The sequence below is a fragment of the Notamacropus eugenii genome, chromosome 4 (genome assembly GCF_028372415.1).
Source record: "Notamacropus eugenii isolate mMacEug1 chromosome 4, mMacEug1.pri_v2, whole genome shotgun sequence".
Classification (NCBI taxonomy): domain Eukaryota; kingdom Metazoa; phylum Chordata; class Mammalia; order Diprotodontia; family Macropodidae; genus Notamacropus; species Notamacropus eugenii.
This window is the reverse complement of record NC_092875.1, coordinates 10,631,174-10,650,299: the sequence shown is the minus strand read 5'-3', so window position 1 is coordinate 10,650,299 and position 19,126 is coordinate 10,631,174. Positions and strand designations below refer to the sequence as shown.

The window sequence follows — 19,126 nt, the reverse complement described above, 5'->3', positions numbered from 1 at the left end:
CTTTCCCTTCTCCCCCTTCCCAAGTGGTCCCTCTCAGCTGAGGATTGAGGTAAATTGTCTCCCTGGGTTTAGTTGTGGAGTGAGCTTGATCATCTCAGAGACAGTTTTGGCTCCTTACTCTCTGCTCCATGCAACCCTTGGGGGAAAATTATTTAAACCTTAGGTTTGGGTCCTGGTTAGGGACTCCTCAAAGCAGGAGGGGTAGAAAGATACTCAATATTCATTCACATGCAACATAAATCAGATATGGAACAACTTTCTCATAAAATAAATGCTAAAAAGCAAGGTTCTCATTCATGCAAATAAACAGAAGGCCTAAAATGTGATATAATAACATTACTACTGTTAGATTCTTCCAGGAGATTGAGACTAAAACTATCAAACTGTGAAGCATTTATCCAGAGTACTAAATAGACACTTTATATTTCACCTCGGCTCCGTACTGACCAAACAACTCCCTGTAAATCCATATTTCCTGGCAAACCGGGACCAGGGCTTTCAGTCATCATCTGGTCAGTGGTCATCTCTGATGCTGCCACCAATCAGTCAGCTCCACCGAGGGGTCTCATGCATCCCAAACTCATGAGATTTTCTCCAAGGTTGTATGCTGAATTTCAGGAAAGTATGCAACTGAAAGTAGAAAAGGCAGTCAGGGGTCCCAGATGGGAGCAGTCACCATTTCTGTGGGTGCTGGGAGAAGGGTAGTGGCCTTCTTCCCTTACCCCACTTAAGACATAATAGGGTTGACTGATTCTCTAAATGAGGAAAGAGACAGACCAAAGACTGATCACTTCCTTTCAAAGATCCACTAAGCCATCAGCTCTTCCTGCTCAGTGGCCAGTAAGGCAGTATTTTAGCAAATCCAAATGTATGACTCCCGTTTTGTCATAAATCAGATTATTTCAAGTTGTGGTGATTTTTCCTCATTTTATTAAGTTAGACGCAAAGCAGCAATCGTTAGTGTTGGCGGAATTACTGGATCAGTTAGAGCATTTGAAGCGTTTGAAAAAGAAAACTCCCCTTCTTTCCAGTGGTACCACAGCTACCATTGCTGGCCTGTGTTCTCATTCCTCACCTGGGAATCCATCCTTCCCGCTGCTACCAAATTGATTTTCCTAAAAATCTGGTGCCACACCCCTAACCAAGATGTGTCGGTGACTTCCCATTACCTCAATGATTAAATACTAATTCCCCTGTCTGCCATTTAAAGCTTTCCCAGTCTGACTCCAGCCTGTATCTTCCTTGGCTGATTGCTGACACATCATTCCCCATCATGCCCTCTGCCCTCCAGCCAAAAGGCCCTGCTACTGTTTCCTGCTGAATAGACGTTTTCGATTTCACCTCGCCTCTGCACTGTCTTGTGTCACATGCCCAGAATGCTCTCTCTCCTCAGGACCTCTTCTTAGAAGCTCCAGCCCCCCATGTCCCCGCCTTCAGGAAGCCTTTCCTGATTCCTCCACTTGTGAGTGCCCTCTTCCCCAGTCACTGAGTATGGCTTTCTTTATCTTCTCCACTGGCTTTTCCATTAACAGGTGGTAGACCACCAATAAAACATAGGTTCCCTGAGGACAGGGACGTTCTTACTTGTGACTTTTTATCCCACTTGCCTGGCACATAGTATGCCAACTGATTGAAGATTTACAGGTTGGAACCTGTTTTCAGGACTTTAGCAGCCACTGAGTGGTCACTAGGTAATGACTGGGTCTGTGGGAGTATCCACAAGGTAAACAAGAAGCTATTCTGTTCTCTTTTAACTGAAATTCTTAAACCCCAGGGATCTTCGGAATCACCTCTGGTCCATGTCCTCCTGAATATCTTTTGTAGGAAGTCAACCCCGCTGGACCTTACTCCCTCACTGGCCTTCATCTTTTCCCAGGAACAGGCTGCTGCCTCTTCTTAACCTTCAACATCACCATCTTGAATTTTAATTTTGCTTGTGTGTACCTCAGTCACCCATTAAAAGAAATATCCCCTTCTTTGGTGATACACTCACCATGCCCCTCTCTGTGGCACTTTGGAGGACCTGCTCCCTGAATTCTTTGGAGATCATAGTGTCCTGTGACCTACAGCCAGATGGTGTCATTAGAAGAATAGTGAGGTCAAGAAACTAGGTCTTTGTTGGAGCCCCTTCCCGAATGCCATTCAGCCTGGCCCATGCCTTGGGCTCCATTCTAGATGTGGTTCTTGTCCATCTCCAGTGCCTATCCAGGATGTATCAGCTCTCTGACTTGTCTAGCTATCTGTATATTAAGATCATGGGCTTTCTTTGTGCATGGGATAGGCAAATTGAACTCTTTTGAAGGCTCAAATATCTCATTCTGGAGTGTTTCCACTGTTCTGGGGCTAGATATGATCAACATGATGTCACCTGAAGACAGGAACATCAGGAGGGCTTCCACTAGAGGGAAGCCCTCCTCCATTTGTTCTTGGTACCAACCTTCCTCTGTGACAGCAGCAAATGCCTTTGATGATCTTGTCTTCCTGGTTTATGCCTACCTTTATTCTAACACTCAGAGAGTCCTCAAAGTTATCTCTTTGTTATATCTTTCATTGAATCCTATGTAATTTTAATCTATGAATGGGAAGTACCTTCTTGGCGGAGAGCCTTGAAGATGGGATTTGGCCCTACCAAATCAAATAAACATGGTGAGTTCTTGTATTGTCTGCCCCTTGAAGTCAGTGATTGTAACATCATCTATTGGAGAATATCACTTGTGCAAACTTGCCCATTCCATTGGTGGACCCTCCTCCAGATGGCCCTCACAGCTCCTGGGACCTCCAAACCAAACCATGTGACTTCTGTGGCTTCCTGCCATGTCAATCCATCCTTCCCTGCATGTGATCCTTTCTTTCCTGCCATGCTCTGTTACTCTGCTGACATTTCTCTGGGTGTCCATTTTCTCCATCGGTCCATGGGTACCTCAGTGTCTCTATCCAACATCTGTGTCCCAGTAGTCTTCTGTACTTGGGATAAAGGGGCTTTCCTGACTGCTCTAGATGAATAGCTATAGCATATAAGAAAGTGATGATGGAAAGACGTGTGTAAGTACCTATATTTCATACTGTACTAGCTTGGTAACGAAATTCATGTGGCATGATGAAGACTGTGCTAGGCTTGAGGTTCATGGTCATTTCTGGTGCTTCCCAGCTATGACCACCAGGTGGCGCCACAATGGAACAGTACTGGACTTGGAGTCAGGAAGAACTGGATTCGAATTCAGCCTCATATGAACACACATACTAGCTGTGTGACCCTTGGGCAAGTCACTTCACCTCTGTCTGCCTCAATTTCCTCAGCTGTAAAATGGGGATCATAATAATGCCTGCCTTCCAGGGGTATTGTGCAGATCAGTTGAAATAATGTTTGTAAGATGCCTAGCCCAGCATCTGACACAGTTTAATAAATGCTCCTTCCTTTCCCTTCCCCCCTTCATAAAATGAGAGAGTTGAACCAGATGACCTCTTTGTCTTTTGATCCTATAAAGGAATATATTCCAAGAATCAGTCATTTCCAAATATAGTTGCTAATTTAAGAAGAGCAACGGTTTGTATTTAAATGATAAATCAGAGGTTCTTTCCATTTCTCTTTCTGTGTGTTTTTTTTTTAGACTCATTCTAGCAGCAAATAGAGATGAATTCTACCATCGACCATCCAAACTAGCCGATTTCTGGGGCAACAACAATGAGATCCTTAGTGGTAAGTTCCCTGATGCGTGATTCAGTTTGACTGTTCCAGGACCACAAGGAAAAGGGGCCATCTGGGGATGACAGTTACCCTTGCTTGGGCTCTGACACAGAATGTTCTTAGAGCACTGACCTTCCCATGTTTAAGTCCTTGTTGAGTTTTTGGCTCTCGCTGCTAGCCACTCCATCCACATCAGGCATCTGTCCTCCAGTTTCCTCTGCTTCTCTCTGGTGAGCCTCCTCCAGTTCTGAACAAGGCTCCTTGAGCTCCTTGGGTTCAATTCAGTTCAACAAGTATTTATCCACTGCTTCATCTACTTGTCCTCTTGACCCCTAAGGCTGTGCCTTAGATGTTTTCTCTGGATTCTCTCCCACAATGATCTCATTCTCTCCCATGAATTCATTCATCATGTCTACACAGCTGATTTTGAAATCTATGTATCTGGGGCTAATCAGCCTTTCATAGTACATCAGTATCTATCTGTTGCTGAACTCCAACATGATTAACTCAGCCCATCCAAATCAAGCGCCCTCCTCCTCCCAAAGCCACTCACCTTCTTAGCATCTCAAGCTCAGCCTCAGTGCTGCCACCACCCCAGGAAGCCTTCCATGATCTCCCCAACTACTACTGACTCCCACACCCACCTTGGCCCAAATTACTATTGTCTGCAGTTGAAACCAGCATGATTGTGGTAGCCAGCACAGGCTCCATCCTGCCTCCAGCATGCTAGGGCTGTGTGAGCCTAGGCAAGTCCTGTGCCCTCTCAGCATCAGAGGTGACTCTCCAGGGCAGGCATTTTAAGAACAGTGGCTACTCAGTAATGCTATAATATATTCCCTCTACCAGTGACATCAGAAGTACAAACCAAAAAAAGTAATATTTACTTCTAGGTGTGAATATTATTCCCCAGTAGAATGTGAGCCACTCTTTCATTTTTGTTTGCTGTTAGGTGGTTGGCATCATGGCTAGAGAGCTGGACCTCCGTTTGGGTCCTGTCTCAGGAACTCCCCAGCTGTGTGCCCCTGAACAAGTCCCATAACCTCAGTTTCTTCATCTGTCAAATGAAAAAAGAATAGCCCTTAACTCTTAGAGTTGTTCTAAGGATAAAATGAAGTCATCTTTGTCAAGTGCTTTGCAGACCTTTAAATGCCAGGCCAATTTTAGCCCCTTTATCATTTTTGCCTTTGTTCCTGTCTTTGACCGTAGTAAGTGCATAATAAACACTTTCTGAATTGACTTGAATCCACAGTCCTAGAGTAGAAAAGATCCCTGGAGATCCTTCTAGCATAAGCCGACCTTTTCCAGGCTACACAAGGTCCATGGTAAGGTTAACGAGGGGTTCTTAACCTGGGGTTCCTGAATTTATGTTTTTATAAAAATATTTTGACAACTATATTTGAACATAATTGGTTTCTGTTGCAATCTGTGTTTTATTGTAAACATGATTCTGTGAAGGGATCCCCAGGCTCCACCAGCTCACTTGGGGACCTATAGCACAGAAGAGGTTCAGACCTTCTCAGGCCATTGGATGCCAAACAATGCTGATGACCACTCTCCTCCCAGGGAAGAAGTCAATTAAAACATCCTCTCTCCTCTCAGAAAGATGGAGGACTACAGGTGTGAAATGTGACATTTACTCTCAGGTAGAATCACTGTATCATCACTCATTCCTCTTTGTCACAATGGAAAGGCCAGTTCCATGGCTTGAGGATGACATCCTGAAAGGCATCAATAAAACTTGTTGAGTTTTTGTGTTTTTTAATGAAATGAAGCAAGGCAAACAGCCCCCTGGAACTCTGGAGTTCCATGCATACAGAGTAGGACTTATGAGAGCACATTTTCTTGCTGGGGATATTTTTTCTTTAAAAATTTGAAAAGGAAATTATGTACCAAGTGCATGTGAAATGTGACATTTTGTTTCTTCTTTTACTCCAAATTTTTTTGACCCTGAGCCCTTCACCCCAACCTCAGACGAGAGGAAATTTCAAGCACAGAAGTGATCTCCAGTTTGGGAGCCTCTTATCCCAATCAACCTGATTTTACAGATGAGGGAAAGGAAACTAAGAAAGGTGACAAGTGGCTTGTCCAACATGATATAGCTAAGAACCAAATGGGACACCACATCCTCCTAGGATTTGTGATTGAGGAGGAGGAAGGTAAATGCAAAGTGCAAAGGCATCAGAAGGATGTCATATCAGAATATCACAAAGGCATATATAAAGTCTTAGGGGCTAAAATTTTGCCAAGGACATCGACCCTGGAGAGATAGGAGAGTCTCCAGAATGACATTCCAAAAATACAAAGGGAAACAATTCCAAGGAAGAGAAAAAAACAAGAGTTGTTTGGAGACTCATGTGGCTACATAGGCAATTCCCCAACTGATTGAGATTTTTAGAAGACATAGAAATACCAATCAGAACAACTGGGAGGTCTCACCTCACACCCTGAAAATTGGCAAACACGACAAAAAATGGTAACAGTCAATGTAGGAGGGATTGTAGAAAGACAGGCACACTGGTGCATTGTTGGTGGAACTGTGAAATGGCATCATCATTTTGGGAAGCAGTTATGAAATAAAATAACTAAAATGTCCAAGTCTTTTGACCCAGAGATCCTGTTACTGGGCTTTTACCCCCAAGGAAGTGACTGACAAGAAGAAAGTTCTCATATACACCAAAATGTTTAGTGGCACTTTTCGTGGTGGCAAAGAATTGGAAACAAAGAAGATGCCCATCCGTTGGGGGACAGCCAAACGAACTGTGGCACATCGATGTAATGAAATATTACTGTGTAGAACACAGTGTAGAACACAAATGACTTATGTGATGAATGCAGAGAAGCATGAGAAGGTCTATACGAACTGATGCAGAGGGAAGTCAGCCAAACCAAAAAGAAAAATATACAGTGATCACAACAATGGAAATGAAAAGAGCAAAAACATACACATACAACAAGTGAATGTTGCATATGTTTCTGAACTTTTCCAATGTATTTATAGGTTGAATTGATTTTTTACTCTTTTTCTTTTTTTGTCTTAAAAAATACTGTTTGCTATATGATATGGTTCTCTGGGTATAAGAGGGGGAGGGAAATTGAAGAAAGCTATGATGATGTAAAAAAACCAGAAGATGTCAATAAAAACTTGCTTTAAAAATAAGTTCATTTTAATAAGATTTTTTTTAAAACCAGCAGGAGGTGTGTGTGTGTATACACACAAACATACATATATAGATATATATATACACACACACACATACATACATACATGTATACATATATACACGTACATATACATAAAACATAAAAACAAGGAGAGGTAACAAGATAATGATGTGTGTGACTTAATCCTGTAAAAAAGTGTCAATGATGCTAAAGCTGACAGGGATCCAAGGCTAGTGAAAGAAATTAAGGTGAACAAGAAGGGTTGGTGGTGAGGGCTTTTTTGTTAGCTCTTTTGCAGCAAAGGTCAAAGGAGGGTCAAGACTCTCACTTGAGGTAGATGGGCACATGACAGCGGACAATGGAGAGAAGGCAGAACTGCTCAGCCTTTCTTTGTTTCTGTTTTCCCTGCCAAGGACAATGACCTTTGCCCTGGAAGTGACAGTACAAAATGGCCAATGATTAATCCACAACTTAAATAAAGAGCTAGGAAGAGAGCCCCTGGCTGCCCTTGTGAGGGAGTCAAAGCACTCAGCCCACATGAACTACATCCTTGGGAGCCAAAGGTCATGATTACTGAGCCAATACTGGTGTTGTTTGAGAGACTTGAAAATGGAAGTGGGAGTATAGGACCAAAAAAAATAGTTGTGCCAATTTTCTGAAAAAAAAATGTGGAGACGAGTCTTATGCTTGGGCAAGCTTGACTTCAAATGCTGGTAAAAATTCTAGACTGGATCATTGAAAGGATGCGTGGTGAACATCTTAAGAGGAAGGGGTGGTTTCAGAGGGCCAGGTCAAGAGCAAGAACAGGCCATGCCAAATTCACCTCTTTTCTTTTCTGGACAGGCTTACTAAGCTGCTGGGTCAAGGGAATGCTGAAGGTGCAGCTTACCTAGATTTTAGTAAAACATTTAATAAAATAGTCAGTTTTATTTGATATTTAATTTACTTTAATTAAATTAAACTTAATATTTAACATTTAATAAAACATTCCTGTCAGAAATTTCAGAGACTTAGACAAAACCTAAATCCGGTAAATTGGATTCAGAATGGGTGGATTGTCTGGACCCACAGAGCAGCCATTGATACATCACTTGTCAGTCTCCAGCGATGTGCCCCAGGGATTTGTACCTGACTCTGGGATGTTTGACATCATATCAGTGACTTGGATGGAAGCAGAAGATCTTCATGATATCTGCAGATAACACCAACCTGGGAGGGATCATTAACCCAAGGGGATGACAGAGTCAGGATCAAAAGATAGTTTGATAAGCCAAAGCGTTGAACAAAATGAAGGTAATATTGAATACAAATAAATGCACAACCTTTCGCTTAAAGTCCCAACAATCAGCTTCACAAATTCCTGATGGGGAGGCAGAGGTAGATAGCAGGTTGTCTGAAGAAGGTCTGAGGATTTTAGTGGACTGCAAGTTCAGTGAATCATCAGTGGGACGTGGCAGCCAAAACCCTAATGCCATTGTGGTTTGGATCTGGAAAAAGAGGACATGGTACCGGTGTATTCAGCCCTGGTCAAATGGAGCACACTACCTGGAGTATGTGTTCACTGCTCTGTCCTTGGTTTTAAAGAGACATTAGTGAGATAGACGGCATTCAAAGGAGGGCTGCCAGCATGGGGAAGGGCCTCTAGTGTACCTCACCTGAGGAGGGACGGACCCAGCGATGAGGATGAGGATAAAGATAAAAATAAGTAAGCTTGAAAAAGAGCTGGTGTGGTGATGAGGGTGGGGGATGGAGGAATACCTTCAAATGCTTGGGTTGGTACAGGGAGGGGGCCACAAGTGTTTGGGGAAGGTGCCGAAAGGTCCACGCACGGGCTGTCAGCCTGAAAGTTTGGTTAAAAAGAGGCAGATAGGCTAGGTGATAAATAAATTCATGTTGTTTATTCCCTCAAAGCTAGCAGATACATGTACATGGAGCCAAAACTTAAATTTTGACTGTCTGATAAAAGAATGAGAAGTCTTAAATACGTTTTAGAATGTCTGTGTCACTCAAATTTATGATCTCCATATATGTTTAACCATAATACGAGAAAGGAATTTTCTTAATTGAATAGGTTGTAAATGCAGTAAGTGTCATTTGAAATTACAACCCAAGATATCTGTGTTTCCTTTACCATTAGCATGACATAACATAGTATATGTCCATAAACATAAGATAAGAAAAGTCCCATCATTCAAGGTAGTGTATGGTCAAGGTGCCTTGACCTTGGTAGTCATTGACAAAAGAGTGCTTTGCTCAGCTTCACCTGGCCCTGTAGTGTTGACACAGGGAGGGGCATTTTGAATTCACTCAGAGAGCAAGGGCATGTCTATTATGCTAGAGTATTGCAAAGCATTATGGTAAATAAAGCTCAGAGTAGGCCACAATGCCTCTCCTGATTGGCCAATCCAGGTTTTAGGCTTTTCTCAGGTCTTAGGGTTCAAAATGGCTTGGGGAGGGGTCTGTAGGGTTAGAAAAATATCCTCCCAATGAGAGCTGGTCCAAGGGGAGTGGGTGACCCAGGAAAGTACCACCATCTCCTCCACAGAAGTCCTCAACAAAGCCTGAATACCCATAGGATGAGCATTTTACAGCAAGGATCTTTGTTTGGACCTGGTTGGATTCTGTGGTGGCCATAGCAGTCCCCTCTAGTCCCCTATTCACAAGCATTTTCCCCCCAAAACACTGGCTTTTGTGTCCACTAAGATTCATTAGTGCAAGTGAAACGAGATAGCATAGTTTTCATCCTACTCCTTTTTCTTCAATATTTTAGCCTAAATGTTGTCTTCAGTCTCTGGCTCTGACATTTCAGAATTCTGACTCTGTGACTGATGCTTTCTCCTGTTCATCCACCTACACACTGCTACCCACAACTTGGATTATTTTCCTTCATTGACTCCTACTTCCTAAATCCCTTTCAACTTTAAGATTACCTGTCATATAAAAGAAAACCCAAACTCTGCCTAACATTCTAGACACTCTGTATGCTGGCCTCAACCTATCTTTCTAGCTTTTTCTCCTTCCTTTAGAAACCCTATGCAGTATAAGACTGCGGACTCTTCCCTGACCAAGTGACACCTTTTCAGAGACAGCTTTGTGCCTTTGCTCATGAGCTTACTTATCTTCCACCTACAATCACAACTGCTCTGAGTTAAGCAGGACCTCGGACTGTCCAGTCCTGACTCATACCTGACCTGGAATCCCCTGTCCCAGAGAAGTGACCTTCTAGCTTTTCAAGGATATGCTGGAGTCAGCTTGGAGCCAACTGGTAAATTTTCAGTGTGAGCATTTGTGCCTCTGAAATTGGCAAACCCAACAAATCAGGGCTTGATTTATTGTTTCGTTGATCGTCTAGGTTTAAGAAAGCAATGAAGAAACTGGTAATAACACAAATTCGATGGAAAAGTGTGGCATGTGTACATTTTCCCCTCAGAGAGTTGGTAGTTAAATGTTTACCAGCACATGCAGTAGCCTCTACTGCAGGATCTTCAGGGATGCCCTCAAGGCAGCCCGCTGCACTGTAACTCCTCTAATTGCTCCTGCCTCTAATCTTTGGCTGTCAAAATCCTACCCATCCTTTAACACCAACTTGATCCCTTTTCTGGTCAAGCGGGCAAGAAGGAATTTCTCTCTTGTACTTCAAGGGCACTTTCCTTAAACCACTCTTTTACAACTACTTGTCTCATTCCACATTGTGTTATCTTTATTTGTGTACATGTTTTATCCTACACCCCCCCCCCACCAGATGGTAAGCTCTTTGAGTGCAGAAATTTTGTATTGTATATCTGTTTATGCCCAGGACCTTGCATGCAATAGGTGCTCAATAAATGCTTTTGAACGTGGGTGAAGGTTGAAAGTAGGGGAGCCTGGGGAGCTCTTGCCAGATTCAGTCTTCTCAGTGAATTGGGCTGGCACTACTGGGGAAAGCCATGAGGAGCTAGAGGGGGAGGGACCTACACCTTGGGAAGGAAATCTCCATTCATGAATCTGTATTTGAAAAGATGAATGATTTTAAACTAGGTTCTTCCTCCTCCTCCATAAGATCCTAAACATTTGTAGTGGTTGTAACTGTAGGCTGTTTGCTGTACTGGAATGCAACAAGCTCCATTTGAGTGTTGTTTTACTTACAATAGAATTAGTTGGCCCCATAATTAGGCTTCCATGGATCAGTAAACCCACAAGCCATTGTTTAGGAACAATGGGGTCTTGTGGTCCAGCCCTAGCCAGCCCACCAGCCTGTGCCAGTAGAATCTAAATCTGTACTTAGCAGCTTAGGCTAACATTCCACTAGGTCACACAGTAACCTCTCTCTGCCACCCCAATTGCCTTCCTTCAGGACATGTACATGGGTGTCAATCTGGAAATTTGGTTCAAGGAGGCAAACAGGCTGGGTGATGTGTTAATGCATATTATTTATTCCTTTTGAGCTAGTCTGAGCTAGTGAACTTGTACAAGGAGCCAAAACATAAGTTCTGACTGACTAACACAAGAATGACCAGGCTTAAATCTGTTTTAGGACAACCCCAAGATGTCAACATTCTTCAAATTTATGGTCTCCATATGTTTTTAACAATACCATGAGAAAGGGATTTTCTTAGTTGAATAAGTTGTAAACACACTGAGATAAGACAGTTGACAAGAGTCAGTTGGAAATTATGATCCCCGGATATCTGGGTTTCCACTATATAGCATGGGTCTCTGTGATACCAAGATAAGAAGAATCTCACCACTCTGTTTGCAGGCATCCTGTCATAAATAGGCCTTTGAAGTTGCTGACACAGGAAATTTTTAGAGGAAATCAAAGCAGTCTGATTGATTAGTTCAGGCTTTGACCCTTATTAAAGTCCAAAAATGATATTAAATGATTGTGTGGGATGCAGCAACCCTTACTCAAATTAAACTCAGATATTTCTCAAGGAAGAAGGCAAAAAGGAATTTATTACAATCTCTTGAGAAGGTTCACCTCCCACCAGACCATGAATGGTGTCAGTTTTAATGTGGAAGCCACTAGCCTCTCTTCCCATTGGCTATTGGGCACATATCGATTAATTTTTGACAGTGAAATCATGAAAAGGAAACCGCACTCCTCTCATTAGCTACCCTTTTCTATCACTGTCAGCCATGGAAGACTAGTCTAGATGGATGCTTGATCTAACCCGGGGTGGTACCTTCCCCCCACATCAGATGGCTCAAGCCAGTGAACTTGGATGCTAGTTTAAAGACAAGCTTAAGTCTTGCCCAGCCCGCTTTCTCCAGTGAAGTAAAAGGTAAGTATCCAGAAGTTAGGGTTATTTGAAGTGACAATTGTAACTGCCCTGACTTTTTGTTGCGAATCTCTGTTCTTCCCCTTGACAAGGAGCCCCCCTGCCACAATCCCCCACACACACATACACACACACACAACTCCCTTCATTTCTGAGGTCCTGACTATCTCTCTGAATTTCTGCCAGATGCAGGGCAAACAGCTTCTTCCTCTTCTGAAGCTACCAACTCAAGTGGCCCTTTGATGAGACAAATCTGAATTTTAATCAGCTGGTCACCCATAGCAAGGTGGCAGAACATCAAAATCGATCTTTGATGTGAGGGTGAGGGAGAGGGGGTTAAGTTCCTTTTTTTTTCTGTTTGAAGCTGGTGAGAAGAACAGGAGTTTTTCTGGCTCATAAATTCAACTTTTTCTCATTAAATATGATTGGGGTATAATAGAATCCTTTGAATATGTGGCCCCAAATATACATACGTGACTGTTTAGCTTCAGCCATAAGATTATCCTGAGACCCTCATGCCTTTGTTCCTTGTGAGCGTGATAGCTAGTGAAAACTTCTCAAGAACTTAAATCTGAAGTAGATCAGACTCCAGGTCTGAGTTTCAATTTCTCAGAACCTGAAGTTGTGAAACCACCTGTTGCCCCTCTCCCCAGATTTGTTTAACCCATTTCCTAATCATACTGTACAATCTAGACCTTTTGCCAAATAGGGGAGATGTCTATTCAGTCTCTTCCTCAATTCTTTGTGTCTGGGACAAATTTCTGAAAATACGTTGCTTGCTCAGACTCTTGACCAAAAGGGTAAAGGGGATGGGTTTGTGGTTTTTAGCTATATAACCATGTTTCCGCTTCTGTACTGGGCCTCCCTTCTCCAGACTTGTCTGGGGAGGGTGACACCCACTTCTCGCGAGAACCAAATAAAGGACATTCTGTTTTTATCTTGAGATGCCTCCAAGTAGTCAATTTGAGTAGAGGTCTTGCCATCCCACACCCTTGTGTTATTTTTTCTGATGGGCAGCAATGAAAGGTAGTACCAACACCAGCTCTTCCTCTAGTGACCTGGATGAGTCAAGAATGCAAGGTCAAGGCAAGAATGCTGTCATCAGTTGTCAAGAAAAGGATTATAGCCTGTTACAAAACTCTGGGATGAATATTAGACAAGGAGTCTGAGCACCAAGGATAAAAATATTACCCTATTGCATGAATGTTGGTGAACTTTACCCACTTCATCTCTTTAAATGGACCCTATTTTGACACATGAATCCCCACAATGTAATGAATGTTATGAGGAGTTTCCTGCCCTTTCTCTATACCCTGCACAGGGCTGCATTGCAGGAGCACATCCCATTAAGTCCACCTTCTTTACCAGTGTTTTCTCATGTCAAATAATACCTGAAAGAAGTCAGCCATCCTTGGGTTTGTGTTGTATTTTCTGTGAGAGGATTCATTTCAGTTTCAAATCTATAAGAATTTATTATGGATCTACTTCACTATGCTAGGCACTGTGAAAATAAGGACCAAAATGAAAATGCCCCTGGCCTCAAAAGGCTTATATTCTATTGGAAGGGATCCAGCCTGATAGGAATACAGATGAGGGAGGGAGCACTGGCCCCTGAGGGGATAGAAAAAATGGCCTTGTGTCAGAGGCTGAGATTCTGAAAGGCAGAGGTTAGAAGGGAGGGCATTCCAAGAATAGGAAACAGCTTGGGCAAAGATTTGAAGGTGAGCTGTGTGGAATGTTGTGTATTGGAAACAGTACAGAGGCTGCTCTGACTGGCAGAGAGTCCATGGTGGGGGGCAGGGGAGGGGCACAATAGGAAAAAGCCCAGAAAGATCATCGAGGCCAGATGGAAAGGACTTTAATGCCAGACAGAGAGAGGCAAAAGGAATGATGTGGTCAGATGTGGAGCTGGGATCCTTGGGTTCAGATCCACCACTTACTAGCTTGTGTGACCTTGGACAAGTCACTGACCTCCTCTAGGCCTCAGTACCTTCATTGGGATAATTACTAGTTTGAACGAGAAGACTTCTGTGGTCCATTTCAGCTTTAATCCATGATCCTATGATTCGTCCTTCAGGAATGAAAGTTACAACAAGGCAAAGTGAAAATTCCTGACAATGAAAACTGTCCATCTGAAGTCATCTGAAATGTTGGAAGTTATCAAACAAACAATTCCTATTGCTCTGGTGGAGACTTTTGTAGGGACGGGTTGGACCGTGTAGCTGCTGAGCAAAGATACCTCCCTACTTCAGATCTGTGATCCCATAATTCAGTTCAGTAGCTATGTGAAAAATGAATTGGAGAAGGGAGAGTCTGGAAAGCAGATGCATTAGAAGATGATTGCAGTAAATTCCGGTAAGAGGTCATGAGAACCTGAACCAGAGTGCTTGTAGTATGAGGGAGAGAAGGATGCTAGAGATGTTATTGAGGTTAGTCAATCAAATTTGCTGTTATTAATTGGATATAGAGCATGAGAGAGAGAAGGAAAAGTTAAGGATGACTCCAAGGTTGTGAATCTGGGAGAAGGATGGTGATATCCTCGATGAAAATGACAAAGTTAAAGCCATTTCCTGACAGAGAAGTAGTCAAAGGGATGAATAAAGAGTCCTGGAAAAAAAGAATCACCAGTTATTAACTATATGAAAGAACACTTCATTTCACAAATAATAAAAGAAATGTCCATTAAAAACTCTCAGAAAAATTGGCAAAGATGACAAAAGACAGAAAGAGTCCATGGTAGAATCGCTGTGATATAGGTAGAATTTATTTGCATAATTCCAAATTGCTTTCCAGAATAGTTGCACTAATTCACACTTCTAAGAACAGCTGTTAGAACTGTGAATTGGCACAACCATTCTGGAAAACAGTTGGGAATTATGCAAATAAATGTCTAAAATGCTCATGCCCTTTAACCTAGAGAATTCTGCCTTTAGGGATATACCTCAAGGAAGTCATTGACAAAATGAAAGACTCCATGTACCCTAAAATGTTTATAGCATTGCTTTTTGTGACAGCAAAGAACTGGAACCAAAGCAGATGCCCGTTGGTTGGGGGGTGACTGAACAAGTCATGGTACATGACTGTAGTGGACCATTGTCGGAAGAAACGATGAGCGTGATGAATACAGAAAAGCATGGAAAAACTGAAATGAACTGATGCAAAGAGAAGCCAGGAGAGCCAGGAGAATAACATACCCAGGGACAATCCCAATGTAAAAGGAAAACAACCACCATAAAATAAGCAAAGCTGACTGTTGTGAAAAGGGAGGGTCCACAGCTGTGGAATGTTACATATCATGTCACGTGAATTGATGGGTTGTACAGATTTTTTTTCCCTTTTTAAAAAAGTCTTTGTAATTTATAAGGGATGGGAGGGGAAAGAGGAAACCTACAAAGAGAAATCTAGATGATGGGAAAGCAAAAGAAAGCAATAAAGTCTATTTTTAAAAATAAAATAAGGGAATTGGGAAGGAGAAAGATAAGAAGCATTTCACTTGAGTCCATGGGGTGGTGTGTGGCATGCTGGGAGCCCCTTTGTTTCTGAGGATGCTTTTCTTTTCCGGCGTCATCCCTCAATGTCAGCACTGCATTACTGCCAAGTTGGCTGCTTAGCAAACTTCTGTCCATCTAGCTTTCTCTTGGCACAGATTCCCACTTTAACCTGGAATGGAGATACTCAGTCCAATCTAAGAAGCAAATGGAAACATGGCCTCCTTGTTTTTAGGGAAAGCCTTCAGAGCTCTGCTCCCTGGCTACCCCCTAATAACTGTGCCTGTAGGGGAGACTCACCATTATAGCTTCCTAGTGTGCAGTCTATGTATGTTAGATGTGTGGTGCTCGAGAAGGACCAGCACCTTTGGTGTGAGGGATACTCATCCACCTTTGGTACCCACCTGTCACCCAGCTCTTACCTGTGACTCCAAGAAGCTAGGGCATGCACAGTGGCCACACCATGGTAAAAGTGTCTTGGCAGATGGGCTAAATCAGGTTGAGGTTAACCAACAGTCCTCAAACATGTAGGTGGGTTGGGGTGGGGGGTGTCTGCCCCAAGCATGTGAAGACTTCTGGTGGGAATAAGTGGATGAAAACAGTTTGTTCCAACAGTCATGAAAGTGACTGAAGCAGGTGCCTTGGAATATTTGGAGTTTGGTCAAGCATCGAAAATGCAAAGGTCCACTGTATCCTAGGCCAGCTCCAGTCACCCTGACTTGTCTTGTCATTGGATTCCGATGACTCTGGAATAAAGAGTGAGGCCGAGGACTTTGTACAGCTCTGCCTCACTTAAATCTACTGAGGACTTTGTGCAGCTCTGCCTCACTTAAATCTACTTCATGTGCAAGTCAAGATATCACCCTGTGATGTCATTGGTCTTCCTTGAATGAAGGATGATTATTGTCTTTGGCACCTGGAACTTCATCCATGCATTCACTCATTCACATGCTCGTTCATCCAGGTACATTGGGCAACGCAAGAGCAGGATGCTAGGGAATCCTCTTCTCATGTGTTGTGTCTCTACCTGATCAGCTGGGCCACCAGCTCACTGCATGGAGCTGTAGACCTTGTAGGGGGCCATTTGTGATCCTCTCTGAATCATCCCTGCCACGTCACCCTCCCATGTGATAAAGCATTTCCAGGACATTAGCCACCTCCAAGCCTCTGAAGAGCTCTTCATTTGTCCTGTGATCTTGCAGGCATCCTTTGTCCTTGGGCTCCAGGGAAGTGATGGTTGGATTCCTGTGGCATACACACACAGCTCTTCTGCAGCCACAGTCATAGCTGAGAAGTGAGTGAGAGACAGCATGGGGCCTATTTTATTACACTCTTGAAAGTTGATGGGACTGCTCTGTGACCTTAAGCACTGTCTAATTAGAGGGTATACATCCATAAAAGTCTCATTCTGACACCTCATCCTGGCATAGACCCTGGGCTTACAGATCTTGGAAGGTTGTCATGAAGGAGAACCACCCATGGCAACTCCTCCAGATTTGCCAGGGCCAGAAGGAGGACCCAGCCCTGAACAGTGACTCTATTACCAGAGACCTAGCCTAGCTCAGGGAGGCTGCCATGTCTGCAAGGGGCCCATATTAGTGAAATCACAGCTCTGTGAGCATTGGAGAAATAAATGATCTAGTCCTTGATTCATTCTACATTTATAAAGCGTAAGTTCACTGACCTCGGTAGTGTACTTTCCAGAGATGTACGCATTGACAACGAGGTTGATGCAGCATTGCCAGAGCTAGCTCAGTGTTTGGGAGGCTCCAAGGGAGTGTGGGAGAGAAGAGGTATTAGACTGACTACCAAACTGAAGGTCTACAGAGCCGTTGTGCTGACCTCATTGTTGTATGCCTGTGAAACCTGGACAGTCTACCAGCGCCATGCCAGGAAACTGAATCGCTTCCATCTGAACTGTCTTAGAAAGATTCTGAGGATCACCTGGCAAGATAGGGTATTGGACACTGAGGTTCTCTCTCGAGTTGAACTGACAAGCATTCAGACTGTGCTGCAGAAAGCCCAATTCCAAGGTGCTGGCCACACTGTTTGAATGCCAAATTTATGTTTGCCTAAAAGACTACTTTACTGAAAACTCACACAAGGCAAGTGCCCACGTGGAGGTCAGAAGGACACTCTCAAGGTCTCTCTGAGGAGACTCTGGCACAGGACCACCTAGCATGGTATACCCACATCAAAGAAGGCACTGTGTTCTATGAGTAAAGCAGGATTAAAATAACTCAAAAGAGACGTGATGCGCGAATTTAGAAACATCTCCCCTCCAAATGTTCATATGGACTATTTGTGACCAACCTAGAGGATCAGAGGTAGAGGATCAGCCACAGGCAGACACACGGTACCTAGTGATGTCATTTTGGTCCTGTTCAAGCACAAAAACAACAACCAGGAAGCACCCACTGTGTACACAAGGCTCTGCAGCCATACTTTGGAGCTCCGCCATATCTTAAATTGAACCTACATACAGTCCTAATGAAAGTTCTGGATTTCATTCTTTTTATAAAACACACTTTAATCTTTAAAATGTTTCAGTCATCTTTACTCACCATGTTTATTGCATGGAATGTCTGATTCAGGCCCACAGACCACATGTGACCCACCAAAAGGATGTCAGGCAGCCCAGGAACAAGGTGGGGTTGCCAGGGTGCACTCTCCCCTATTTATGACATGACCTGCAGCAGCCAAGCATGGTTAGTCTGTCTCTAGCCTAACCTATCTGTGGCCCGAAGACGTTCACCCTGTTTTAATTTTGGCCCCCACCAACTTCCAAGTTGTGCAGGTCTGCTCTAGTTAGTTTGCTAACCTAGACAATACTGGAGGCCAACTGCCCCCTTTCAGTGGTGCTCACCTAGTGGTTCTCCCCTCATGGCAGAGGCAGGGGAGGCAGGTTAGAGAATCACAGTCTGATCTGAGAGAGCAGCTAGGGACCTTGAGACCATCAAGGTCAATCCCATTACTTTACCAGTGAGAAAACACTGACCCTGCTAAGGGGGTCTTCCCTCTCACACCAGTGCCTGTAGCTGCCATTACCCACAGGAACCCAGCAAGGCAGCAGCGAAGTTGTCAGCTCTGATTCCTCCCGGGCTTGGCTGCATTGCATTTGGTGTGCAGAATGGCGATGTCTTAGGTCACTGTGTCTGAGCCGGGGAGAGCCCTCTTTGCAGCATTTTGTTACAGCTGATGTCTTTACCCCTCTTATTGTTTGATACAGGTCTCGATATGGAAGAAGGTAAAGAAGGAGGCTCATGGCTTGGGATCAATAAGAAAGGAAAGCTGGCAGCCCTGACAAATTACATGCAACCAAAGATCGATAAAGATGCCAAAGGCCGAGGTACGATGGCAGTGGATGGCAGTGCGTATTGTTAAAAAAAATAAAAATAATAAGGCTTCTAATAATAGTGGGCATTAAGATGCTGTTTAAGAGTTTACGACCCACTTTACACCTCATTGTTCCCCGTGAGACACATCCTTTAGGTGCTGTTAGATCCTCTTTTCCAGATGGGGACACAGGC

The 19,126-nt window shown here is 43.5% G+C and overlaps 1 protein-coding gene across 8 annotated transcripts in view; it reads left to right on the top strand.

The window, feature by feature from the left end:
• The window catches only part of TANGO2 (transport and golgi organization 2 homolog), a 185,964-nt gene that overhangs the window by 112,157 nt on the left and 54,681 nt on the right, over nt 1-19,126 (top strand). For 6 of the 8 annotated variants that reach the window (XM_072599765.1, XM_072599767.1, XM_072599773.1 and 3 more), the window contains 2 exons: nt 3,609-3,697; nt 18,826-18,945. In XM_072599765.1, coding sequence (XP_072455866.1) covers nt 3,609-3,697; nt 18,826-18,945 — 209 coding nt within the window. The remainder of the gene's footprint in view (nt 1-3,608; nt 3,698-18,825; nt 18,946-19,126) is intronic. The other 2 variants (XM_072599771.1, XM_072599770.1) reach the window with 1 other exon arrangement.